The sequence below is a fragment of the Pyxicephalus adspersus genome, chromosome 9, assembly GCF_032062135.1.
Source record: "Pyxicephalus adspersus chromosome 9, UCB_Pads_2.0, whole genome shotgun sequence".
Taxonomy (NCBI): Eukaryota; Metazoa; Chordata; class Amphibia; order Anura; family Pyxicephalidae; genus Pyxicephalus; species Pyxicephalus adspersus.
In genome coordinates, this window is record NC_092866.1 from 35,919,692 (window position 1) to 35,947,218 (window position 27,527).

At 36.7% G+C, this 27,527-nt stretch overlaps 1 protein-coding gene across 2 annotated transcripts; it reads left to right on the plus strand.

Annotated features, from left to right (window-relative positions):
- DPF2 (double PHD fingers 2) lies at nucleotides 1-27,421 on the plus strand. Of its 2 annotated transcripts, XM_072421410.1 has the most exons (12): nucleotides 1-158; nucleotides 2,586-2,746; nucleotides 3,735-3,842; nucleotides 5,038-5,201; nucleotides 8,747-8,839; nucleotides 9,778-9,856; nucleotides 16,179-16,220; nucleotides 17,930-18,076; nucleotides 19,026-19,154; nucleotides 23,860-23,972; nucleotides 24,407-24,488; nucleotides 25,789-27,421. In XM_072421410.1, the coding sequence occupies exons 1-12, from the start codon at nucleotides 136-138 to the stop codon at nucleotides 25,860-25,862; spliced, it is 1,215 nt and encodes a 404-aa protein (XP_072277511.1). In that variant the 5' UTR covers nucleotides 1-135; the 3' UTR covers nucleotides 25,863-27,421. The 2 variants fall into 2 exon arrangements, with proteins under 2 accessions (XP_072277511.1, XP_072277512.1); XM_072421411.1 differs by lacking the exon at nucleotides 16,179-16,220 and having other exon boundaries at nucleotides 2-158.
- The last annotated feature ends 106 nt before the right edge of the window (nucleotides 27,422-27,527 follow it).

Consider the following 27,527-nt stretch of genomic DNA (forward strand, 5'->3'; position numbering starts at 1 on the left):
GGGAGCGCCTCAGACCTTCAAAGTAGCGCGTGCTACTAAACGGCACTGCGCAGATCTGCGGGTGACGTCAGGCGAAAGTACGTCAGTACGTAGGCGCCTTGTTAGAGTGCTTGTGTCGCGGGAGAGACTGAGAAGATGGCGGCGGCTGTAGAAAAGATGTGAGTAAGGGAAATGGAAGAAAGTGACGTGGGAAGGCGATGTAGTTACAAAATAGAGGGGAAGCGGCAATAATGGCGATGTTGTTGGCCGGGAAGAAAGCAGGGTTTCTCCTCAGAGAGGGTGGCTGCCATAGTGTGGTGTCTGGCCTATGTGTTGACCTATATCACTTTGTACGGATAGTTTTAAGGCAGATTTGCACTTTGTGTGTGCCTGAGGGTCCAGTAGAACTACAAGTACCAGCCTGTGATGCGAGACAGACTGGGAATTGTGGCTTTACCTCATGTAGACTGGCAAAATGCTAATGTAATAATGGTGAATAACATAAGACTCCGTTTACATTGTGTTACTTTGTGAATGTTATGTAGCAGAGAATCGTATAGAAGATAGAAATGTTTGCACTGGGCAGGCAGATTTATTTTCCGTGAAAGGCAGCTGCTGGATGCTCAGCTCCCCATTGTTTACTCATCAATGGCTGCCCTGTGCTGCAGAGGCTTTAGGAACTCCTATTATATATTGTGTGTATGGGACATCACCAGCAATCCTATCATTGTGATTCAGTCACATTGATTGTACACCTATAGGCTGGGGATCAGTTCATAGTGATTGAGCATTTTATAATAATTGTTATTGTAGTTTGGTAAAATTACCATATTTTCTTTTGTACATATGGTGAGTGGATTATGATGCTTGTAGCGTAATCAGTCGGAAAAGTCACTTTTATTTAATGATGTAACATGACTTGTTTTGGGCTCCTTGTGAAAATGAAGTCAAAGACCCCGGACACCAATGCTGTTTTTGAATATGATGAATTGTTTGTGTTCATTTTTTTACGCATTAAAGTGTAACTAAACCCTGCAATGCTCACCTGTCCCATCACAGGGCGCCTCCGTCTTCTACATTCTCCTCTTTCTGTTGACAGTCTTCGACCTTGTTAAATTGGCTTGGTCTGGATGACATAACACCCAAGAAAGTGGAAGCTGGGTATCTGGGCAGCCAAATCTGGTTCTGTGCATGTGCGGCTCAGCTTTTTACCTGGAAAACCCAGAGCGCTCAGACAACTAAAATTATTTCAGAAGGGATATTGCCTTTCCCCCATTGCAATAATTACCTGCCTGATAATGGAAAGTTAAAATTGGAACTGTATTCAGTGGGTGGTGAGATTCTGGCGTAATCAATTGATTATAGCACAGACTTAACTGTGTGCAGCTGCCCTGCTGCGATGACAAGACCAAGATCCTGTTGAGCCCTAGGAATCCACCATCTTCACCGCACACTTGGTAAGATCAGGGGTGGCCATTGGATAGCCAATAATAATTTACTAGCACCACAGAGTACTGACCTGAGTTTTACATTGCTCAGTGCATGTGTCCTGCAATGTAAAGCTAAAACAATAAGCTATGAGTTACAACATCCCAACCCAGATAATGGAGGTAGCTGAAGATGGCAACCAAGAAGAGGAGGAAGATGATGGACAGGTGAGTATAACCAGGTTTAAGTCAGATTTCAGAGCTTGCAGGATGGGTTAGAGGGGTTGGGGGTAGGGATGAGTAGGAGTCAGGTTTTTCCTGAAGATAAGCTTTAACTATTTCCTATCCTGTATTTAGTGTTTATAGAGGTTTAGGGGTAGGTGATAATTGCTTACTATTTTTCTTACCAGGTATCTGCAAAAGCTGGCAGATTAAACACAATGTATTTAATAAACCAGGTTGGGAGAAAAGGTCTAGTTTGCACCTCAGGAAAAATTTCAGTTCTTGTATTTTGTAGAAAATAAGTGCGTTTTGTCTGTATGCATGTGTGACATGTTCCTGTACCTTAATGGGGCTTTCCAATCTAAAATGAAAGTTTGTAACTCCTCCTTGTTATCCCATACACTTACTGATTGCAGTGTTTTTTATCAATAATCCCTATTATGCCTATTATCCAGCCTTTGTGTATTAATCCACTGTAGCTCAATGGTTGGGGGACTGATGTACACATCAGGTTTTATCTGTCACTATTATCTAATGTGTACATAGCGCAGCAGGGTACCGCTCAATCCCCCTCCCCTTTCCATATAACAGAACGGTGCTGTATGTACAGCACTCGTTCATGCATCGTGTAGTCGCTTTAAAGGATCGTGAAAGATCCCTTCCAACAACAATTATTTCACGTGTGTTCATAGCCTTAGAGTGGAGCTGGTTGTCTGTACCTCCCAAGAGGGAAATCAACCCTCTTTATTTGTGTGTGTTCCCTTAGAAAAGATTTACCTATTGTCACAGGACAAAGCAAAATCTGGAATTGTCATGAGTACAGCAAGGTACAATGTTAACCTGAATAACCTTTGTCTGATGGTGTCTGCTCGAGCCTTGAAGAAACTTCCCTGGATTTGCAAATTTATCTTTTTGACTGTAAATACTAATTTATATATATATTTTCTTTTAATGCAGCATTGGTGAGCAGTACTACAGAGATGCCATGGAACAATGCCACAACTACAATGCACGTTTGTGTGCAGAGAGAAGTGTTCGACTGCCTTTCCTGGATTCACAAACTGGAGTGGCTCAGAGTAATTGCTACATATGGATGGAAAAAAGACACAGAGGTCCAGGTATGTGTAAAAAAAAAAAAAAAAAAAAAAAAAAAAAAAGGTAATCTGTAAAGGAACTTAAAGCCATTCTAGGCAAGTAATAACCCTCATAAAACCAGTCCAGTATGTGTTTTTCTTCTTCTTACAAGTAAAGACTTGATACTAGATTATCACGTGACCGTGGTTTTAGTTGACTAAAAGGACATTTTTATATAAGGTTTATATATTTATCCCAGTGATCAGTTTCCATGGGTGTTTTTAACGTTGCCTGTCACTGTAGCTAAGGCCAATCATGATTCCTAGTGATTAGCAATAAAACTCAATACTATCTGATGTGTGATGTGCAAGAAATTATACATCAGGGCACTTAAATGTTAAACTGAACATTTAGCAGTTGCAGTTTAGAAATTGCTTATGGGAAGTGTTTTGACTGCATCTTGCGTCCTTACACAACAATGATCAGTAAACCAATATTTTCACACATCACTGAATTGGACATTTGCTATGGTATCCTGGTAGTCTACAATTTGTATTCATTTGAATTGTTCCTATGGGTATATTCTAACTTCATTAGCTGCTTATGGGCCACATTTTATTATGGAATGTGCAATTTGAATACTGTGGATTAATTTGTAACCACAACATGAAAACAAGAGCTGTGTGTGGATGCTGTACAGAAGCTGATTTTGCATTGATTGGCTGAATCATTTTCTTTGTGATCTAACCCAGCAGATTCCCAATCAAATCAAAGTAATTAGGACTTTTTTTTTTTTGTTTCCTAAGTTTTCCAAATTAATTCCAATAAAGTAAATTATTAATACTATGCTGCCGTTTTGAAAATCCAGTGTTTCTAAAAATGACTGATTTAATAAGTTGAACTATAAAAAGTAAATTTGTTTTGTGTGAAACCAGCATAGTTACTGAAATACCAAAAAAAATTATATAGGTGTTTAAATTATTCAGTAATGGAGGGGATTACATTCACTTTATTGTCCTCTACTGTATATAGGTACAGCTCCGGGGCAGCTTTATACATATCCATCTCGGCGGTGGCGCAAGAGGCGGAGGGCGCACCCTCCAGAGGACCCAAGGCTTGCTTTCCCATCTTTGAAACCAGGTAATGTGTTTATTTTGTAGAGGACTTTTTCAGATGTGAATGATAACCACCTCATGGCATCTCCAACCTACACATTTTGATGTAGATTTCTGCTCTTTGAAAAAAGTGGAATCTTTCTCCTCTGATTTGGGAGCCAATAATCTTCTATTGCTATCAAAAAGCATCCAGAAAAGCCTATCCCTTGCCAATATGCTTCTGGATGGGATCATTGTTCTCTGTAGGAAATCCAGTCATCTTCTTGCAGTGTTTCAACACTCCCCCTGTTCTGTCAAAGCCAGTGCTCTCCAAACAGCTATAGACCCTGCAGGAGGGTTATCAAAACTCTGCAGTTTTGACCACTACGTCAACACTGAAAGAGCGTCTCGTTCTAAATCTGCTGGCAGACCACATCTTTTTCTTCTCAGTCTCAGTGTTTGAAGCAGAAAACCGTGTGCATAAGAAACTGGATACATTTTTTGTTTTAATGCACCTTCAATTTATTTAATAGCTATTTCCCTGGCTCCTGGTGGCTTTTTTGTTTCTGCTCCAAACTACACAGCACCTTTTAGCTTGGAGACACGTGTCTTATAGCTTAAAGCTCAGCTTACAGGAAGCTGCGGGGCATATTGTAATACACTCATGGAGGGGATCGCTGCTGTGCATACGTGCTGATTATGGCAGAAGATCACCACCTACCAACCAACAAGTTTAGTTATGTTTTAAACAGTCAATTTTTGGTGATTTTTAGAGCATATCTCTTTCATCTTCTTTTTTTTTGTGTGTATTGTTGTAGAATAAGTTGTACTTATTAGAGTGTCATGGAGGTTGCAGTTACTGATCAATTAGTTTTCTAGTTGTCATGCTGATACATTGATACTATTCTTCTGACACTCATGTACAAGATCTATGTTCTGGGTCTATGAATAAAAAAGTAACAATGCAAAACAGTGAGGCATCAAAGTGTTTTATTTTTAAGAAGACCAGTAGTGACAGCTCCCATACATCTATCATGACAAATTTACAATTCATGCCAAAAATGCATATTTATACATATTACCAACGGTGTTTTACAATAGATAAAAGTATTTCACATCTCTAGCTTGAAAGCTGTTTTCTACCTTATTCTGTAGTTGGGATTGAATTTGATTGACTGCGTACATGGCCTTGGGGCACAGGTTAAACAGTCTTTATTCCATTTTTTTATTTTTTATTTTAGCTGACTCAGAGCAGATTCTAAAGAAAGAAGGTCTGATTCCACAAGATGGCAGTAGCCTAGAAGCTCTTCTGCGTGCAGAGCCCTTGGAAAAGAGAAATGTTTCTGACCCTCGGGATGACGACAGTCTTTCAGAGTTCCCGTCTGGTGCTGGGCGAGCACGGAAGGTACAGGCCAACAGCATGAAGCAGCATTATGTAGTGAGCGGAATTATCATGGTAAAGTTAGGGAGCTGACAAACACAGCCTGTGGGGAGGAAACACCCTAAATAAGGTCTCCTCTATTGTACTTTAAAAATTGACTGATTTCAGATACAGGTAGTCTATGGGCTACATACAAGATATGGACTGTAGGTTTGTTGTTGAACTTGTATGTAAGTTGGAAAAGGTACATTATTTTAATAAATGCAATTAGGATAGATGTTTGTCTCAACATATTAGGCAGCATGGTGTCAGTTACTGTATAAAATCCTCACTATGTGGTATTTACAAACAAAGCAAAAAAAAAAAAAATCTTTATGGAGCCTAGACATTCATTAACTTTTGGAGCAAGCTGTGCTTTAATATGCAAAAAGAAACAAATGCAGTGTTTGTCTTAAGCTACGTACACACTTCCAATTATTATCGTTGGTAAACGAACGATCCTGCACGATATCTGCGAACGATCGTATAGCACCGATCCTGTACATACAGATAACGACACGATCGTTCGTAGATATTGTACACACAATAGATGCGATCGTTTGAACGATACAGGAAGTTACGTGCACCGCAGGAACGTTCGTTCATCACGCATGCTCAGACCATGGACGATCAATGAACGATCGCACACACGAACGATGGTCAACGATCGTCGTCCAATCCGATCCGCCGGTCCGGTCGTTCATTTCCAACGACTTTCCTCATTCGTCGGCGTCGTTGGTTACTTTTTTTACGAACGATTTTTGCCCAATCGATCGTTCGTCGTTCGTTCGTCGTTCATTTTGAACGATAAAAATTGGAAGTGTGTACGCAGCTTTAGTCATTAAAGACTTACAAGAGGCTGCAGAAAGAGCTCAGTCCTTAACCCCCCCTAGTGGTAATCCCGAGTCACACTCGAGGTAGCTTTAACCTAAAGAAACCCCCACTTACCTTGCTTCATTGGCGTCCCCTGTCGTCCTGCTGGTCCCTGCAGGTCCTGGGGACATGTCCCGCTCCTCGGATCTTCAGCCACGCAATGCAGAGATGATCTCAGGAGTTTTCCGGTGACGTTGGTGCATGGGTCAGTGCAAATAACTTTGTTTTGGATACAATACAAATAAAGTTTCATTTTATATCTATCTCTATCTTTCTCTATATATTTATTTTAATGTACACTTACATTACATGTTTAATTATTTTTGCTTTATTTTTTAACAGATTTTTGTGCTTTTTTTTTTTTATTTATTTAAAGTTTATTATTGTTATGTATATTAGACTTATGTCTAAAAATTAGAGCCTACAATGTAAAATAAATTTCCATGCAAAAAAAATTTAACGCTTTTTGCATAGAAATTTGGACTGAATTGGAATTCTAGGGAGGTTAAGATCACCTGTAGCATCAGCTGTGTTTAGCAAAAGATTTCTTCTGCAAGTCATGCAGAGTCATTCTTCAAGCTTCTGTTCCGCACAGGAGCGAGCAGGGAAGCTCTGTTTGTATCTAGGAGTTTGTCTGTTTGTCGGATGTCCCTAACCCGAGGACTACCTGTATATATTGCCTGAATTCAGATAACACAACTTCTGTTTAAATGTGGGCATGTTTGTATGTAGTCATGTACACCCCATGAAAATCTGTTTACTTTTTCATCATATTTAAACATTCAAAAACCTTTTCAAGCGGTGCCTATAGGAAAAGGAGATATACTTCATAAGAAACTCATGAAAAGTTGTCTGGCATTTTATGCAACAAAAATATCAATAGTTACTATTGATAAAGATAACTATTGATATAGATAGTAATACTGTGAATTAAAGTATCTGAACCCTTAGCCCCATATGCTGGTATTGCCAACATCGGCTCAGTGACATTTTTACCAATTCTCTGTCTGCTTTCATTTCCAATAGCAAATGCTTCTTGCTTATCCATCCAATGCTTCTTGCTTATCCATCCATTTTTCATAGAACTGAACAAAGTGATCGTCCCATATATTGTCATTGGAAACGAGATGATGGTTCAGAAAAGCGACACATCACACTATGTAAATTCTTTGCCATGTTTCGCTGCTGCAGCCTTTTGAATAGCTTTTGAATTGCTACAGTGTTGCAGGAGTATCACTTATTTGAAGACAAGGACTGGTATTTAATGAAAAAAGTTGGACCTTTTTTAAAAATAATTCTGTTGCTTTATATGCGACGGGTCACTGAGAGAGTTTTAAAGGAACTGAAATATCCTTGATCACATAACATTGAGATTTCCTTTGTAATTCTTAACTGTGGCATTTTCATGTGGCCTGTCACCCCTTATACTATAGATAAAAAATCTAAAGCGGAGTGGAAGCCACTCTTATCACAGCACGTGTACAGACACTGGAACTCTGGCACAAATACCTCACAAATATTGTCCTTAAGATATAAAGCAAATCGTTAGGCGGTTTAATGCTTAATTGTTTTCCAAAAGCTGAAATATCTACTTCCAGTAAAACAGCCTTGTCTTGTTTGTATTGCAATATTTTCATGTTTAAAAAGCTATTCAAACACAAACTAGTCTGCTATTAAATGGTAATGCATGTGAAACCTTACCCTAGTATACTTATACGGAATGTAATGCTTTGTAGCATTTATAATTATTTCATTGAGGGAACAACTTTAATTTCTTTTTCTTATGGGACAAATCCTATTTGTTTGTTGGCACTCAAGTTTTTTTTTTTTTTTTTTATTTTATTTATTTTTTTTTTTTAGTGAAAGCATTTCTGTAGAATTTTGTTTGTAGTGATCTGAATATGTTTTTAATCTAGGTTTTTTATATTGGCATTTACAATGCAGATTATTTCCTTTGCATAGTGAAGCTACATCTATAGTGCCTCAGTCAAGATAACATGCAGCTTTGTTTTCAGTCATTACTGCCCACTAATGATTCATTATTGTAAGGCTCCTTGGAGGAATCACTTTCCAATTTGAGACTTAAGTCGCTTTCCAGTAAGCTTAGCATCTGTTGAGTCTTTTACACTTTGCTTCAGATACGAGTTTGAGCTGAACTGAATGTTAAACTGTTGGCTAGGGAAAAGTATGTCATGGTAAAAACTTTCCTGTGCCAAAATGAAAAACCACTTTGGAAAATGTCTTAAAGGTTAAACTAAAAATGTGGCAGTTTATAGGGTATATAAATGGAGTTTCTCATGTACAATGTATGTGTATTCATATGGATGGTAGTGTACTACTTTGTTTGAAATTATGAGAAATTACCTTCAGTGTTCATAAAGTGTGTGTGTGTTTAATTCCCTTAAAATGATCACTTTAGTAATGTTTTTAACATTTTCTTGACTTGAAACTTTTTGTATTGCATCACCTAGGGATTAAAAGCTTTTTATAAGAGTCTTTCCATGCATAGAATCAGTACCGAGTCATTAGTCATGCCATTGTACGCAGTCTGGTCTCCTCTTCTTTGGTAGATTGTGACTTATGGAATCGTGATGTTCTAGCTATTGACTTTATTTAGCTGTACATTGGTAATATGTTTTTTTTCCCCCATCCTCTAGCGAATTCTGGAGCCTGATGATTTTCTAGATGACCTGGATGATGAAGATTATGAAGAAGATACTCCAAAAAGACGTGGGAAGGGTAAAGCCAAAGTAAGGGTCACCAGTGTTTTTCTTGATTATTTCTATATCAAGATCTTTAATTAATGAGATGAAGAAGAGTTTTGCCATATAATGGGAGTAACCTATTAAGTCTAAATCTAGTATAATAACTGCAAATCATTTTCAATCCTGTTGCAGCACAAATTTTTGTCAGTAAACTCCTCAATGACCTTGTTTTTAAAACAAGACACTGGTATTTACCACAACAATTCTGATATAAAGGTTTTAATTCTAAAGGATAGGAAGGCTCAGTTTAGTTTTTAAGCCTAATAACCTATGTCTATTAGTAAAACGTTTTTTTTCCCTTTAGACAGATAAAGCAAGCATTGGAACCCAGTTGGGCTTGTTTGTAGTGTACAGGTTAAGAAAATCCACTCTCTATTTGTCCCAGGTAACATTGTTACTGGGATTTGTTATGGAAACAACTGATTAGGAACAGGTTTTCCCTTATTTTCTGTTGTACTTGATGTTGCAGTTCTCCGACAACATCAAGTACGTTACAAGACCTGCAGTCATGCTTTGTATATAAGGATTGGAAGGGCCCATCACATCACAGGAGCTTTGGGTGATGCAGCGTGCCTGTCAGGGCGGAATAAGTTATTTGCACTTCCTCCCTTTCCATCCTACTAAATGCGCAGTCAAGCAATGCAGTGCTGGAGGGATTTCACTGAGGTTTCAAGATACTAGGTGCAGGTTTACCATTATGATAGACTTAATTCTGTTTTTTGGGCCCAAGGCTCCATGCTGTATTAGGTAAACTGCAAGGTCATAAAATGTTCACACTGCAAATGTAGAATATGGGGTTTGTGTACAGTACTTCTGGTTATTTCCTTATAACATCTTATTTATTTTTTCATTTATGTTGTGCACATTTACATTGATATTCTTTATCATGTAACTACTTTCCTTGTACTTTTTTTTTCTGCTAGGGAAAAGGTTTAAGTGGTGCCAGGAAGAAGCTGGATGCAGCTGCACTGGATGAAAGGGACAAGCCATACGCTTGTGACAGTGAGTCAGATTTCCCGTGGATATTTTTTGATTTTTTGTTTAAGTTGTCTTGTTCAATAATTTTACTGTGTTAGTTGTTCATTGTCTCACCCATATCCGTTTCTTCTCCTTCAGATATTTTTTTCCTTTTTTAGATTTTACAACATGTTTGATTATTTTTGTGTATTACAGCCCTAAAAATCCTTTATATACTAGTTCCACTCTTTCTAAATTTTGTTCTGTTTTCTAGTATTGAAAGTTGTAACTATTTTTTACTAGGTTAGTACTAATCTATTTATCTTGCACAGTAATGATGTCAATAATAAACCCATCATATGTCTACACAGTACAATACACGTAAATTGAACCTATGTTTTGCCCATGGGTAGCACAGCAACATATTCACATAATTGACATTGTCATCAGTTGTATAGAAATACTTTCTTGTATTTTGTTTTTTTTTGTTTTTTAAGAAGAAAGGCAGGGTTTAAAATGCCACCTCCTAGAATTCAACACATAAACAGAAAGGAAGAGATATATTCCTTGGATTGGAACTACTCAGAAAGCAAGGTGTCGTGTGACATTAAAATATAAGAGTGTCAAATTGAAGAATACAAAAACAAGAAAAATATGGGACTTTAACGGCAGTGGATTTAGGAAAAATTGTCATATACCTTTTATTTCTATCATTAAGAAGCAACAGTTAAAAAATATACATGCCTCTTCCCTTATACCAAGTTTCAGAAAGAGTTAATCAACATTGTTAGTATACATGGGCTAGATACATTGCACACATTACATATGATGAGATCATCCGACACGTTTCGCAGACTGTCCGCTTCCTCAGTGATGTAATTGGTACAGATAGTAGGTGTATCAGCACAAAGGATGTTACATTCACTGGTATGCTAACTCTCTTGGTATGAAGGTAGGCAAAAGGCAGAATTAAAATCACAACACAGAGATGGCGATATCCCATATATGTTCTCCAACGATATTCAGTACTTCTCCAGATATTATTGGTAATAATCACTCCATTATGGAGTGATAATTATTATCTCCAAAAACTAGATTCAACCATATGATTCCATCCATAAACAGATTTGCACTTAAATTGTAAATAGAACGGCCATCCTCTGTGACACCAAATGACATGAAGTGAGCATTGTTTAAAAACACTGAAGTATATCCACAGCAAAAAATGACAAGCTATTCCAAGGATCAGAATTTCAATGATATTTAGAAAAATACTGACACGTTTCGCGGAAGATCTGCTTTTTCAGGGAACATAACCAAATATGAAACGGCAATACAAAACCTTAGGCAAAGTTCGAACTATAATCGTGCAGAACACAACTTAGACACAGACAACATACCATAGGAGCCAAGTTGTTTTACAAAGGCAGATACAGCTATGCACCAATAAGGGGACATCAGATATAACTTCAAATTCAAGAAGTCAGATATCCAAAGTAGAGAGATAAAGTATGTCTTCCTTTCAGCAAGCCAAGAGTTAATCCTCATGTCAGTCCCTGCCTTGTGCTTGTCTGATTCTTCTCTTATATAGAGAGCTTCAGCATTTCTACACGGGATGAGCGACCCAGAAATTTTCTTGACCACCCCTTCATCTGTTTGCCCCTGGGAGAGCTGAGAAACAACTCTGTTACTCCATGCTCCCACATGACAAGTGCTGGTGCCTGGCAGTCACAGAGGTGTCCAGCGCTGCTTTTGTCAGGAAGTACCAGGTAAAAAACTTCACTTCCAACATGGGTTCAAAGGCTGGGGACATCCTTTAGTAGATCTAATATTTTGCTTAACAAACAGACTTTTTCTTTTTAAAGCTTTTCTTTGTCATCTTTGGAGGTTCTTTGCAATTTAAAGTTATATAGTAATGCACAAACCATAAACTATATGCAAATTAATCTTTTGCGGATTGAGTTATGCAACATAGCATGGATTTGACATTAAAATGGCATGTGAATTCTCTTTAAATATAGTTCTGTTACAAATCTTTACTCTAAGTTGTTTTAGGGCGGTGTGCAATTGTATATATTATCAAGTGATAGGTAATTGAATAAAATATTCTTTATCAAAGCAAATATCCTAGAGAATATAGCTCCTTAAATTTTCTATACAGGATTTAACCTGTAATGACCCCTACTAATATACACTTATATTTACTCAATCGACTGGGTACATGGAGCAACCAACAGAAATAAAGTAATATATCAATATGGTGTAGAAAAAAAAACTCTCGCAAACATTTCCTATAGTGAGTTTATTGGTCTATTTGCTTAATTAGTAGTGCATGCAGCAAAAATGCAATTCAAAAGTGCAGTACCTCATATTTCACCTCAAACAGATCTCAGTTTGCTCTAATTTAGTTGAGAAAAAAATATTCCTATTTGTTTCTTGCAATTTTCATGGTGGTTTTCTTTTGCAAGGTCATACTCTTAGACTTGCATAACACGTAAAATAGGTAAGCACACTTACCTGTTCACACTTGTTGTGAACTCCTTTTAAGTGTCAATGTGATTACTGAATTACCAGGAGTATGAAATTCTTTTTTTTCTGTGTAATTTTTCTACCCCTATGTTGACAGCTTATTTTGTTCTTCAGAAGCTTTGGAAAACTAATTAAATATTTAATGTATTGTAGACCTGTGCCATGCAATTATTGGAACCTGAGCCTTTATATTGCCTTTTTGGTAAATACTGATTGAATGTATGCACCGGTTGGTAGGTATTTTCTCCTTTAACAAAATGTTTTCCAGCATACATCCTGCCCAATACCTGCCAGTGGCCTGTTTTGTAACAATGAAATGGGTTCCCTGGGGATCTGTAATGTTGTATGTTCTATGAAGCATTTATCTTAGGAAGCAATCAAATGACTAATGCCTTATTGTGCTTAACTTCCTTAATTGAGTCTGTTAAAATAAATGAAAATTGACAATTTGCTATGTTTTTTTTATGTCAGTTTAATTTAAAGCTGAATTACCCCCCAAATGAATGGAAAACATTTAATCTCAATGATGAGTATTGTGCTGTCATTCTTTAACCTCCAATTTTGCTGGAGAGCAAATTAAGCTTCTTTAGACCTAATTTCCCTCAATCTATGCCAACAGCCTACTGCCAACTAGTGTCACTGTACAACTTGCAGGTTGTTTCATGGTCCATGTGCTTCGCTCCTTATTCAGCTGGGTTTTTTAGACTTGTGTTTGTGCCCAATATGGTATAATGATTTAGCTAAAGTACAGTATTGATTTTTTTCTTTTAAATGTATTTAGCTATCAAATGTAGAAAAAAAAATTGTTCTGTTGTAGTTATCTATTATTTTTTAAAGTGTTCCATAGACCTGACCATTGTTTGGCAATGCTCTCATCTGTGAGGTTTGCTTGGTAACTGCTGGTCACTTTTAGTGTTATGCCTTTTTTGATTGGTTAGATTGCTGCTGCCACCCCCCCCCCCCACCTTCATCCTACTGGAAAGATGTGATATTCAAAGTTTATTCCTGCACTTCAATGCTACTCTGCATTACAATGACAATAAGGAACATCTATCAAGCAAATTAGTGAAAAATTTGGATGCAGATTAGGTTGCCAGCCAGTTAATGCCTTTGACAGTTTGTATTCAGGGCACTAAGCTGCAACAAATTAGGAGGTAAAAAGATTTTAATCAAGTTGAGATTTTCAATTAGAGATTGGCCCGGAGCAGTTGTTCTTCTGTTGCAATGCTATTTTGGAGTAGCTGTGGGGGAATCTATAAGTTAAGCATTTGTCCTAAATCTTTTCTCTTTTAGCATTGTTTAACCATGTGACAGAATTCTGTTTACTTTTACCTTGCAATTAATATTGAAGACCATGGTAAATAGGGAAGTGTTTACCTATTTTGCCAGATGATGTTGAAAAGGTAAAACTTCACACTGCTATTGTTTACTCAATATACCTGCCACAAGTGTTTTTGGTATATTGTGTTGCACAGTGAGTTGCATTTTGATGTTTTAGTTTATTACTTTGCTTCTGGCGCTTGCCTCTGCTCTGTAGCAGGGAGTATACAGTGTGAAACAGGAACTCCTATCTCTGCCCAAATATCCAGAAACCAATGGGATGATTACAACAGCTGCGAAACCCAGGACACCATCTGTGCTATAGTATGCAGCTGTATGAAAATCTGTCACATTGAACCGTAAGGAGGATGCAAATTGCCAAACATAAATAATTAAATCTAAATTTTCTTGTGTTCTCTCATAACCATTATTATTCTTTCTTATTTGGGAATGTTTGCATTTGAACATAATTGGAATTTACAAAATGAAAATGCTAGTCATAAAAAAAATTTTTGTTTCTCAGCTTACACACATTCAAACCATATTTTTTTCATAATTTATGGTTTCATATAATATTTATTCCTGATGGACCTGCATGAGTGGAGTATTGTTAGCTGCAGTGTTTAGGTCTGATTTTTTTTTTTTTTTTTTTCCCCCTATTGTTAAAAAATAGAGATGGAAAAAGATCCAGGATCAGTCAGGGTTCTCCCCAGGCACTTTTAGCTGGGCACACCACCCGGCACTTTTCAGCGCCCACCCGGCTGTTTTTGGGTGGTTACCAAAGAGTTTGATCACAATACAGGGGCTGCCACCCACCTAAAATTTCTTCCCACCCGGCTTAAAAAAAATTCTGAGTTGAGCACTGTCAGTATATTACTTTACCAGTAGCACACAATTGCCCATAGTACATGTCTCTTTCTCTGTATAATTAATGCTGGTTTTGTGACATTTTGTCATGTTTTAAAGCATTTGGGGCTGCTCCTCTGTCAAAAGCTATTTTACTGGTTTCCTAATTTTCCAGCATGGCAGGCGGTCATTGAAACCGAGAAATTAGATAAGCTGATTCACTTTACATTTTCTTTCTGCACATTTCTTCTCAGGTTGATTGGTATTACCTTAAATTGTCATAATGTAACACTCTTGTAGTCTTTCATTTTTTCTTCTTCTGTGATGCATGTTTGTCATTCATAAAATGTGTACACTTTTTTTTTTTTTTTTGGAACAGACATAGGTCCGTACACGATGAAGTGGTCATAAAACTAATCACTGTAATCCTTTACAACCTTCACATGGTAAAACATGGTTATTCCAAAAAACAAATGTGTGAATTTAATCTCGGGCTTCACAGGCCTTTCAGATACTCAGAAGGGAATCTTATACTATTTGGCCAATTTTAATTTTTTATTTTTCTGAAACCAGGCAATAAAAGATCATTCTTGTTGGTTGCTATCGATTTCTGCTTTTAGCAATTAGTGTATGTAAAGTCGAAACATTTATACTCTATTTGTCCTGGCCGTCACAACACTGAAGGTGGGCGAAAAGGTGGGGGGTTATTGTTAGGAGGAAACCGGAGTGCTAAACTAAAGCCTTTGCAAAATTTGGAGGGAATTATATTGCATTTAACCCATCCTTAGATGAGATTGGTCCATTTGTTTGTTTTTTCCAGGCTTTTTTCTATTTGTACACTTTGTGATCCTGCAATTAACACATTTCCTGTCCCTGGCTGTACTCAATTATAATACATTCTGTATCTTTATGGAGAGTCATGGTTTGTTACCCAAGTTGAACATGTCTTCCTTTTTGTATCTCTATTACATGGTGGATGGGGGGTTTAGTAGTCTACAAAAGGATAAGAGTGTGCTTTCAGTTCAGCTCGCTGGAATACTACTTTTGTGACCAATGGGTATTTTCTGCACTTGATGAAAATGTTCTTGCCCTTATAAATGAAAGCTTTTGCAGCCCCCACATCCAATCTACCATAGATTGTAAATTGGGAAAATAAAATAATTGATTTCAATCTGAATGTAACCTAACATTATGATTTTGTAAATCCCAGTTACAGGAGCTGTTCTTGGTTGATTAAATTTCTCATTGTAAAGCTTGCCATGGTATTTCCATATTGCATTAGCACTTCACCTTGTGTTTCCTTTTTTGTGTTTAATTTATGCAGATCATTTCTGCTATTCATCTTTTGTGTGTTTGTATACTGAAATATAAAAACTAGTTTCCACAGAAGTACAAATTATTTTGTAAAATGGTGCATTCATTGCATGTAAATTTATTGCTTCAAAAGCAAGGGGAGATTCTTGGATGGTGGTTTTGAGCATTTTTGTGTCCTCAATGCTCCATTATCTTCACTGATAGTTGTGGAATGCAGCTTTCTCCAAGAACCCCTCAGTGAGCTTTCTAAAGTAATATACATCTATCTTTTTGCTGCACTTGCTCTCTCTGCTCTTTTTGTTTTAGGTAGTCTACTCATTTCTATCTCTATTTCTTTCTTTTTCTTTCTTTGTTTCAGACAGTTACAAACTAAAGCAAACTTCGAAATTCTCCGAAAGAGGTAGTGGAACTTGCTCGCTTGTGGCGCTAGTTTGCCATTTTCTCAACTCTGCCCATGTACCTTGGCGCTGAAGCTTAGCATGTTTTGTCTTCTTTCTTTCAACCATGCCAGCCACCATTAGTGTGGTGTCTGTAAACTTGTGCCATCTGTCCTTCATGCTCAATTCGATTAATATAATAATCTCCTTTCCTGGTGCAGTTGTTCTATGTTTATAGAGTCGCAGTGCGTGTCATTTGAGGGTAGCTTTCAGGTACATTTTAAAAATCCTATATCACTTAATAAATTGACATATAAAAGCAGATATATACACCCATATAAACCCTTCAGTAAATTTATAGGTCTGCATGATTTATTACCTGGCATGCCACAATATGCATCCACATTATTTCTTCCTATAAGGCTGTGCATTTTATCATTAGAAAGCCTAAAAACTTATTGAGCCCAAACCAAAGTGCCAGTGCTAGGCTAAGATAAAGCATTTTGTATCAAATTACATAGTGACGCTACAGTGAAGGAAGGAACTGTCAGACATTTGTAAACCCAGCCTGCGCAGGCAGCAAGATACCCATTGCTGCCATCTCTGTTAGCATATCCGTTTAGATACTGGATGCTGACACTGGATAATCTCCAAACAAAATGGCTCCTTAATTTTTGATATGCTAACTGAATAGTCAGTGGGGAGTACTGTGATTTGTTATTATGACCTATGGGTATGAGGTGAGGTGTCAAGTAGTAAATGTACATTATTTTTTTAAATTCTGCAATGTTGCTTATTCTATTTTTCAACCTAAAAATAATTACACTTAAGTACAAAAGTTAGTTGCTCTCCTCTAATACTTGGAAATGTAAATGGCACTCCCTATCTGTGCTTCACTCTCTCATTGTTAGTGAATATTATTTTGGCCAACATTCATTCTCCTTGTGACAAGCTAGTTCTGTTGCTTTTAAGACTCAAGTCTGCCTCTTGTAGGTATAAATATGCTAACTTGGGTGATCTAAGTGTGTGTGTGTGTATGGTTAAAAATATGGTTTTCGGCTTGATCCAGCATGTCTAACCACCCAGTGTGATTTATTTTACCATAATTGCACCATATATAGACCGTTTGCATTTCTAGTAGACTTTCTCAAAATGTCTTTATGGTTTTTAGATTTTACTAAATGCCAATTTTGTCTATGTTGCTTTGAGTGGTCTGGTTTGCAGTTCCCATAGTAATCCTTCTTTTTCTTCTTTTTCTTCTTGATATACCTGGCATTTAACCAAATCTCAACAATGAGATTGCTCCCCTGATACATAATTTTTCATTACTGACAAAACAGATTGTCCTCCATAGGAGACAAATAAAATAAATGTAATGTAAATATTATTTATACATGACTTGTTTGGGTGTAGTGGGTATAGTTTCCAAGTAAGCGCAAATTCTCACACTGGGTGTTGATCTGTTCTTAATAATAAGAGTATAAATAAGGCTTGATGGTAATATATTATGAGCTTGCTTTCTCACTCCCATTCCTAGTCCCATCCAGGCTTTGCTACTGTGTGTTAAACCCTTTTGCTGGAATGGTTGAAAAATCCTGTATTTTTTAGCTATTCAGCTTTTTCATTGCCTGTTTGCTGTTTGTTTTGATGATTTGCTCTTTATGTTTTTTGGTCTTGATTTGCTTTCTTTTTCTTTATTTTTCTCCTTTTTTTTTTTCTTCTTCCCTCTCAGTTTGTGGAAAGCGATACAAGAACCGCCCTGGCTTGAGCTATCATTATGCACACTCTCATTTGGTTGATGAAGAGGGTGCAGGAGCAGAAGACAAGGAAGATTCTCAGCCACCCACCCCTATCATGCATAGACCAGAGGAGCAGAAATGTAAGTTTGGGGCTTATATCTAGTCAAATTAGGCATGCTCGGTTATCAAATCAACGTTTCATTAGCTGAGTCATTGGCTAGGAATGATTTACTTGGACCGGTGCAATCAGTTCCCTATCCGTAGGCTGCGTACACACGTTAGATTTTTTTAATTGGAAACGATCTTTCACAATCATTTCCAACGACAGAAGACCAAAAGATGAATGACACGGCACGGTCTGCTCTATAGAGGGGGGAGAACAAGCGAGCGGCACCTAGCTGCACTCTCTCCCCTTTAATTCTATTACGGTCGTTCATCTTCCATTATTCGTGGATCGGCCAGGACAGATTCATGAACAACGTTGGACAGCAGCTGTATATATGTCACATTCTTGTCCAAGATGAGCCCTGAGGTTTATCTCTGACGAGAATCATCTGACGTGTGTACGTAGCCTTGGGAGGGCAGTGTTAGCAGGAAATATCCACAATAAGTAAGCTAATAAAAATGTGTCTGAATTAACGGATCTTCAGTCTCTAAACTATTAAAAACTAGTGGGGTAGCTTGTTCATAGGAAAGTAAAACTCTGCCAGTAAGCATTTTAAATACTTCATTTTTGTAGATTTTTTTTCCTGCACTGTTTTAACTTGGTCCCTTTTAACTTCTGTCTCTTTTAAAATTGTCATATCTGTCACCATTTTTCTGCACTGCCATCACCCTGCCCAGAGTATATCAGGACCCATAGCTGGAACACAGATGCCAAACACAGAAATTTACAAGCAATGAAGTGTAAGAATTGTTTTCCCGAGAGTAGCTATATTAACCCAATCCAGTGATTACTGTTTGGGGGGTTCTTATTTAAGTCAAATATTTAGATTGGTTGTAGTCTGTTAGTTTGCTACTCTCTCAAGCTTCATTTCTATCTCATGCACTATTTTCTGTTTTCCTTTTTTTTTCCCCCCCACCATTTAGCTAAGAAGGGTCCAGATGGTCTAGCTCTGCCCAACAATTACTGTGACTTTTGCCTCGGAGATTCAAAGATCAACAAGAAAACAAACCAGGCTGAAGAGCTGGTGTCTTGCTCAGACTGCGGTCGCTCTGGTATGAGAGGCAGGGGGAAAAGGAGGGTGTTACAATGAGCATCTTCAGCTATGAGAATTCCATAGCGCAGCAACTACCTGCTGCCCAAGAAGAATGGGTGGTGTAGATGGTTTAAGTTTTTAAAAGATTGTATAAGATGCCTAGCTGTTTGCCCTTCCACTACTTTAAGCATTCTCCTAATTTTGTTAGAGACAGTTGACCATTGTACAGGAAATTATTTATACATTTTAATATATGTGGTGCAATAAAATTATATAAACATGTAAAGCCATTATTTCTAAACAGCTGGTACTTCCAATGTTAGATGTTCAGCAACAGTAGTCCAACTATGGAAATAAATGTTTATATCAATTGCATATACAATAGATTAGCCTACAGCTCAGTCCCTTAAATATTTGAAAGGAAGTATGTTTAAATGTAGGTAAAGAGAACATTTCAAATGCTGTTTATTGCCTATAAAAGGAAAGTTTAATGCCATATTAAGCCATATAATGAATGAGTCAGTTCAGTGGTTTTCAACAGTAGTACTCAATGCCTCATCTTCAAGTCTCATAATAAAATGTAACACAAGGGCACTTATTAAATCCATGGCTTTGCTTGTACCAAAAGTGCAAAATTTGACCTATTTGTTACTTCCTAGGATCAAGGTTTACAAATGACAGTTATGCACACTGGTGTACCTAAAATTATCATTTGCAAATTCTGGGTGACTTACTAAACAAAAAGACATCACTTTCCACTCTGTAAAAAAAAAAAAAAATATTTATAGGGGGAAAAAAAAACAATTTAAAATATGTTGGAGAAAATGTATATTTATTGGTTTAGCTACAGGCTTTTTTGATTTTCATTTTTTTTGAAACATAGATATTATTGCTTTTCAGAAATCTAAATCAAATTCATAATTTTAAATTCTTGGTCTAGGTCTGTAAATTGATGTATCTCATACAGTGAAATGTGCAACTTCTTTTTCTCTGAAATACCGAACAGTTATATACTTGCCTGTTTCTTATCCAGTAAAATATTGGCTCTACAGCCTTAATATTAATAATAATAATAATATTTTTAATATTAATATTATTATTATTATTATTTTTATAATTATTATTACACAGCAGCTTGGTAAAATCCTATACGGCTCACATGTTTGTCATACTCTTCAGTCCTATGCAAACACTGTATTTTAGTGGAACGCAAACACTTCATAGGATTAAATACAGATGTTGGTTGACATTCGGGGCCTGGCACTGAAGATTTTCACAGGAAGCTGTGTGGCACTGTCATCTTGCTGGATTGCATATGGATGGGGAATGGGCTGGGAGCAGGAGGATCAGTTAAAGTGTCCTTGTACTCAACTTGCTCATTCCCAGTCCTATCTTAGTAAATCAGTTGACAGTTCTGGGTTTGCTATAAAGCTGGCCAAACAATACTATGTAGAGCAATACCCTCCCTTGAGGGATACATTTATTTTTTTTTTTGCTATACTTGGTGTTGGTTTTTTTTTTAAAAGGACTGCATAGTAGTTTTTATTTTCCTCCCTTCATTGTAGTCTTGATTTAAAAAAAAAAAAAACAAAAAACAAAAAAAAAACAATGTAGCTTGGTAAATATAAAATGTTGCATAATAATGATGTAGTTCTTTGTTCAACTAACATTTCCCAATTCCCCAGCAATCCTATCATATAATTATTATGATGCCTTCAGCCTGAAAGAAGCCTTGGAAGAGAACGTCCAAGTTATCAGAACAATGACCTGTTCCCAGTCAAAGCTTCTATCATTGATCTCATTTGCCCTGTTGTCTCTTTAGATAATAATGCTCTGGGAAACCTTAGTCCTGTAAAATCACCAGAAACTAAAATAAGTTTTACCCCAGATCATTATAGTGTAACTTTTAAGATTATAAAGCGGTTGTACGGTCAGTTTGTGGGCCTCTCTAGTATTTAAGGTTCCTGCAAATGCTGGTCTTTATGATTCTGTTTTTTTTCAATATTACTACACTCTAACATTCCTATGCAATATTATGTTATACCAGCATTGTGTTTTATTGAATATTCACAGACTTTGCTACATAAAAAACATACAACTAGTTGTTCAGCTTTATGCTAACTTAAGTTAGGTTGGGTCTACATGGACGGTTTTAAAATTGCAGATAAACATTCCTACTACGTTTATTTACGTTTTTATGTGCTTTTACAAGCGTTTTAAAGACTAACTTTAAAACGCTAAACTTTTATAAATGCCTGACGCGGTTTACTGCAAATTGCTGCATTTGCTGCGATTTTACATAAGCCTTTATAAAAGGTTTACGTTTAACCCTTTTAGGGAATGAGTAGAGGGGTACATAAAACCCCTTACTCATTCCCTGAAAGGGGTAAAATGTGTAAAAATTGGACGAGGCTTTAATGTTAAATTATTTTATTAAATGCGTTTGTGTAACTAAACATTTTTTTTTTTACAGGTTATCCCAATAACAATCACAAAGCACTAGAGGTGAATGGTGAGAGCCTTGTCCTCATTTAATCCCCAGTGCCCGGGGATCCCTCACTGTCAGGAGGAGTCCCATGTCTGTGCTCATGTCATGATTGCAGCTGTGGGAGTCGTCCTGTCATTGGGATAACCTGTAAAAAAAAAAAAAAAAAGTTTAATTACAAACACACACACATTTAATAAAATAATTTACCATTAAAGCCTCGTCCTATTTTTTACATATATTTTAACCGTTTCAGGGAATGAGTAAGGGGTTTTTGGTACCCCTGTACTCATCCCCCAGGGTGGGGTGGTGGAGATCTGGGAGTCTCCTTATTAAAGGAGGGTTCCAGATTGCAAAGTCCTGCTAAAAACGCTTATAAAAGCCCCCATGGTTTTCAATAGAAGCTTTCATAAAAGCTTAAAAGCGCATGTAAAAGCCTCTATTGAGTTCAATGCGAGCGTTTTCCATCCATTGTTTTTAGGCGTCTTCCCACGTTTACCCTGTGTTGAAACAGTCCGTGTAGACTAAGCCTTATTGCGCATTAAAAAGTAAATATTGTGCACTACACAAGGCTTGAACACCAAAGAGAATGTCGGTAGACTGGATTTCTGTGTATGACTTCCATAAACGCCATCCTCCTGATATGCCATATCAGTGACTTATTTGTAGAACAGGTAAAAATCGCTTCTTCAGACATACGGATACATCAACAATCCACTTAAGCAATAGAACTTACTGGATCCAGAATAATTTTAAATTTGCTCACAATCCATTTGTAGTTTATTCTTCTACTTTGCTTACGGTTTTATTATTTTGGCCTGTGGGTGACCTTTATTGAACGGACACAAGGTTTTATTCATGATTACCTTGTTTCCTTACTTTTAGTCCAAAAAATGTCAGGGTAATACTGGAGTCATTGTTGACAGAGTTTTATTTTTTTTTCTATTACGGTTTAGGTGGTACCTTAAAAATCTAACAATATGGTAATACGTTTATGGGTATTAGCGTTGGGCTTAGTCTACACGGACTGTTTTTTTAAACGCTTAGAAGCACCCATACAAGTTTTGAATTAGTTTCTGGAAGTTTTGCAAGTGTTTTAAAGCAAGTCTATAAGCGCTTAAAAAAGCCTCTCATTTTTGTTTGGGCATTTGAAGTAGTTTTTTAAAAAGGTTAAAAAACGCCTGTAAATGCTTCCATTTATTTTCAATAAAAGCATTGAAATATGGGGATATTTGCAAGTGTTTATCAATGAAAGCATTTATAAGCACTTATAAATGTTTACAAGCCGTTAAAAAATGTAAAACCCAGCAAGAAACCTTTTCATTCATGCTCCAAAATGTGCTGCCCACAAACACTGATCCATCCTATTGGAATGCATGGGAATTTGATACATGGGCATGTAAACACTGGGGAAACAAACAATCCATGTAGACTAAGCCTTAAAGAGAACATTAACCTTTTTAAAATATTTGTAAATGTGTTTTATTTAGAGCTAATTGCATATATGCAATCGATTTCATTTATTTGGTGTTGGTCATGGATAACATTTCTCATTCAGCTGATGGGTGAAGGAATGCCTTTTCAATAGTTATAGTAGTTAAAGTAATATAAGTAGCTACCAGGACTTATTTTGAAGGTATAATCACCAGGAGCATGATTCCTATGTTTTATTATTTAATAAAGCAGGCCCAAAACAAGCAGGTTTGAAGTTCCAGTTTCTGCAGCTTTTTTTTTTTTTTTTTTTTTTTTTTTTTTTTAAAAGCCTTTAATTTGGGTCTATCGGAATACTTTGAGTTTTATTTATAAAAGAGGGAATTCCTTCAAACATTCCTTTGTGGGAATCTTCCTGGTCCATGTGTTGCAATGACAATAATTGATTGCCACCAGAGAATGTCAGATCCTCTGTTTTATAAATGGAGCCATTTGAAGTATGTCCAGTTTTCCCTTCTGATCACCATACTCCTGAGAGGGTTGCAAAATAATCCAATTTTCCTTTTGCTGTTGAGTTAACTTACATAGGATAACTGGTAAACAAATTGTGCATATCTATACATACTATTTGTTTTTGTAAGTGTATTATCCCATATTTTAGTTTGATAATTTTGCCAAATGTAGTCCAAATCTGAATACATGACTACATCATAGTTGTAATAGTTAAGTTTAAAAGTGTGACACTATAATAAAGCTGGCTCCATTTATTCAATCAATAGTCTGAGCCCCGTTTCTTTTGCGATCATAGGACATCCTTCCTGTTTGCAGTTTACTCCAGTGATGATGGCTGCTGTGAAGACTTACCGCTGGCAGTGCATTGAGTGTAAGTGCTGCAACATCTGTGGGACATCGGAGAATGATGTAAGTAAATGCTGTTGGCCATGAAAGAAATATAAAGGGGACCTGTACATAAGGAAGTCTATAAGTTGTATTGACTGTAAATTTTGGGTTTCCTGGCTTTTGCGAATACGGTACTTACAAAGTGGAAATAAGAATACAGCAAGTGAAGGAAAACTGATTTACATACTTATTTGGGTCAGTGAAATACTAAATGTTTGACAGCAGCAGTGGGCTTTTACAGGAGATATGAAACAATGTTGCCAGCCTCTGTTCTACTGCATCAGCTTGTTCCAAGGCTGTTTTATCAAGATATTCATACAATTACAAGATGGTTTCTGAATGATTGACACTGGTTACTTCACTTTTGAAGAAGTGTCTAGTTTTCATTTATTTAATATTCATTCAATCTTCCCTCATACATATTCTGTACCATCTGGCTCTTTGTTTTTCTATAGGATCAGTTGCTTTTCTGTGATGATTGTGATCGTGGATATCATATGTACTGCCTATCTCCACCAATGGCTGAGCCTCCTGAGGGTGAGTGTACAATTTTTCTGTCTCATTCCTGGCAAGATTTTTCTTCTATAAACAGTAAACATTAATATTTTTTTAATTCATGAGTAAAAACATGACCCCATTAACTAAAATAGGTGTATATTATTAGAGTTCCCTGCTCCATTTACATTTTTATCCCCAGACCCTTTTAGAAGGGTGCACCACCGGGCACTGTTCATTTGACAGCTGCTCAAGCTGGGCTTATTGTTGAGTGAGATGTCAGTGAGCATTAGCAGCCTGCCAGATCTGCTGGAGAGAGCTATATTTTGTATCTTTTTCACTTCCATTTCTCTGCCAGAAGAACATACAAGTTGCTGATGGTGCTAAAAGTTTGCTTTCACCTTTTACATGGAGCTGCTATCGTGCAGAGTTGAATTTTTGAAATTGGTTTTAGGCAGCTTTACTGCTTAAACTTTTTTTGGGGAAAAAAGCAACATTGGAACAAATATTTCCATTTTTTCATTCTTATGTCAAGTGGTAAGATGTGTCAGTGTTGCTGCTTTTTTTAGGCACTTCAGGCAACATTCAAGGGTACAGTACTGCTTGTCGCTGTTATGCAAGCATAAATAAAACCATTAAAGCGCTTTCAAATTCAAAAACAAAAATGCACTACTTTGCTAGTCTTTTGCAGCCACTTGCAAAAAATGCAGAAAAAGTCCAGCAGTTACTGCTAGTTATCAATTCCAGTTGCCTAGCAGTTGCCAGTAGACACTGGGGAGCGATAAATGTGAGGTTTTTACTTATAATGTGAACTAAGCCTAATTGATTACACCATTTCATTACTACGAGTAAATAAACTTTTTACAAAAAACAGGACACTAGGAAGTGGGGTAAACATGCACAGGCACTTGACAGTTGGGCATAATACAAAAAAGATGGAAAAATGGGACATAGTAAGGGAGCAGGCATTAAAAACTTGTAACAAATACCGGTGTAGTGGGACAGTAGAAAGCTGACACAAAGGCGTTACTGGATATCCAAGGCATAAAACAGACTGCTGTGCCTGCCCACATTTTGAACACAGAGCTACAGTTTCCCCAGCCCAGCTGGAAAAAAAATAGGGGGTGGAGAACTGTATGATTACATTTTGTGTAATTCCACCACATACAGTGGTCTAAATAAAGAAATAAATTTGTGGGGAAACACAGGAAATAGAGGAGGTATGCAGGAAACCCAGAAGATGAAAGTTGAGATTGCAGCAGAAACTTTTATAATACATTCACGGTTATGTATCTGTGTTTATCAGAAATATTTTAAAGATTTTTTTTCTCTGCTATTTTAGGAAGTTGGAGTTGTCATTTGTGTCTTGATCTGCTGAAGGACAAGGCTTCTATTTACCAGAACCAAAACTCCTGACAGAACCATAAATAACATCAACAAAAGTTTCAGGCTGCAGAGAAGACCCCATTAAATTGATTATTGAACACATCTGGGAAAGGGTTTTTTTTCCCTTATTTCTATATCCTGTATGCTACAGATATGAGCATACACACATGCAAATGAACAATGTTATTTGGCAGTTCTTATCTATTAAAAACATGTAAAAATATAGAATTTTACTTTTAATATCACATTGTCTTATTAACTGACCTTTTGATCCTTCTGTATATACATTTTAACATGGGCCCTAAAGATTGCTAAGATCTTGGAAGTTTTTCTTGACCTCACATATAGGGATGCTCACCTTGTTTTCGTTCAGTTCTTTAACCTAAAATGCCAGTGAAAAAAAGGAAGATAAGGTAAAAATGTGAATTCTATTTTAGTATTCACTGTAAAGGCTCTTCAGCATTGCTGCCTCTACCTCCATAATGTTAGTGAACCTTCTGTGCCTTTCACTTTGCGCTCCCTTCAGGTAGTGTAAAAAGAGTGCTATGATAAGGCCCCTACAGTAGCTTATGGTTTTCTATTTATTTAGCTGTAGTATTGTTAATAGATGCAAAATTGTTGCTTGGCGCAGTTTACACAAGTATGAATTATAGTGTTGTCCCTCAAATACAACAAATGATCATGAGTTTCTAGTATAGCCTATCTTCTATAGCCTAGCCTATTTTCACAGCATCCTTATTTTTAACCTTTCTTTCCTTCTCAGGGTAACTGGTGTGTATAGCATGAGAAAATAGCTGAGTGCAATTTTCTGCTGCAGGGTAATCAATAACATTAAAGCTGTTGGCCTCCCCCAAAGACTTCCCTTCATTGTACCAAACTTGCTGCTTCTCTGGGGTCTGGAATCTGCAGATATTTGTTTTTAATCCTGTCAGCCTTGGAAGATGTGACGATATTCATTATTTTTGTAGACTATACATATATATATTTTTTAGATAATGACCCAAAGGGGAAATTGTTAAACAGCCTGAAAGTCCCTTTCACACTTTTGTGTTTAAAAACTTGTAAAAAAAACTATCAAATAATTCTTAAAAGTGCATATATTTTGTGCATTTTAGTTATATTGAAGTGCATGCAAAAACATATCAGATTTGCAAAAATGTATAAAAAATGTATTGCACTTCATGAAACTATTCTGCAAAAAAATACAAGAAAAAACTGTATACATGTAGTGCATTCATATTACTCAGTAATGTGTTGTACGTTACATCTCATTTTTAAAGCAGAAGAGTGACTTGGGCCTGTGCGCTGTGATCACATATCATGACATGAATTTATTATAGTATAGAATAATGATGATGGTTGTTTTAGTACTTAAATTCCTTTTTTGTCTAGTACACAATATAAATTGCTGGGTACGTAACCTGCCTGTTGTATATTGCTGTATCTTGCTACATCATTTGGCTAATGTTACTTCATTGTACATGTTCACCAAAAGAGATGATTTTCAACACAAGTGCTTTGTGTCATACTGAACAATAGACCCAACAAATATTGACATGGAATAAAGGAAATCTATTGTGAAAGTTCAATTTTTTTTTTTTTGTTTTTGGTGAATTTTATTCTGAACACTAATCAAATAAACATGATAAATTTATATGAAACTTTGGGGCCTCTGCTTCAGGGAAGCATTTCTGT

Excerpts from the sequence above, each read along its gene's own strand:
- DPF2 (XM_072421410.1), top strand. The coding sequence starts at position 136 with ATGGCGGCGGCTGTAGAAAAGAT. Across the intron at positions 23,973-24,406 it reads GTGGGACATCGGAGAATGAT|GATCAGTTGCTTTTCTGTGA; the intron begins GTAAGTAAATGC and ends GTTTTTCTATAG. Across the intron at positions 24,489-25,788 it reads AATGGCTGAGCCTCCTGAGG|GAAGTTGGAGTTGTCATTTG; the intron begins GTGAGTGTACAA and ends CTGCTATTTTAG.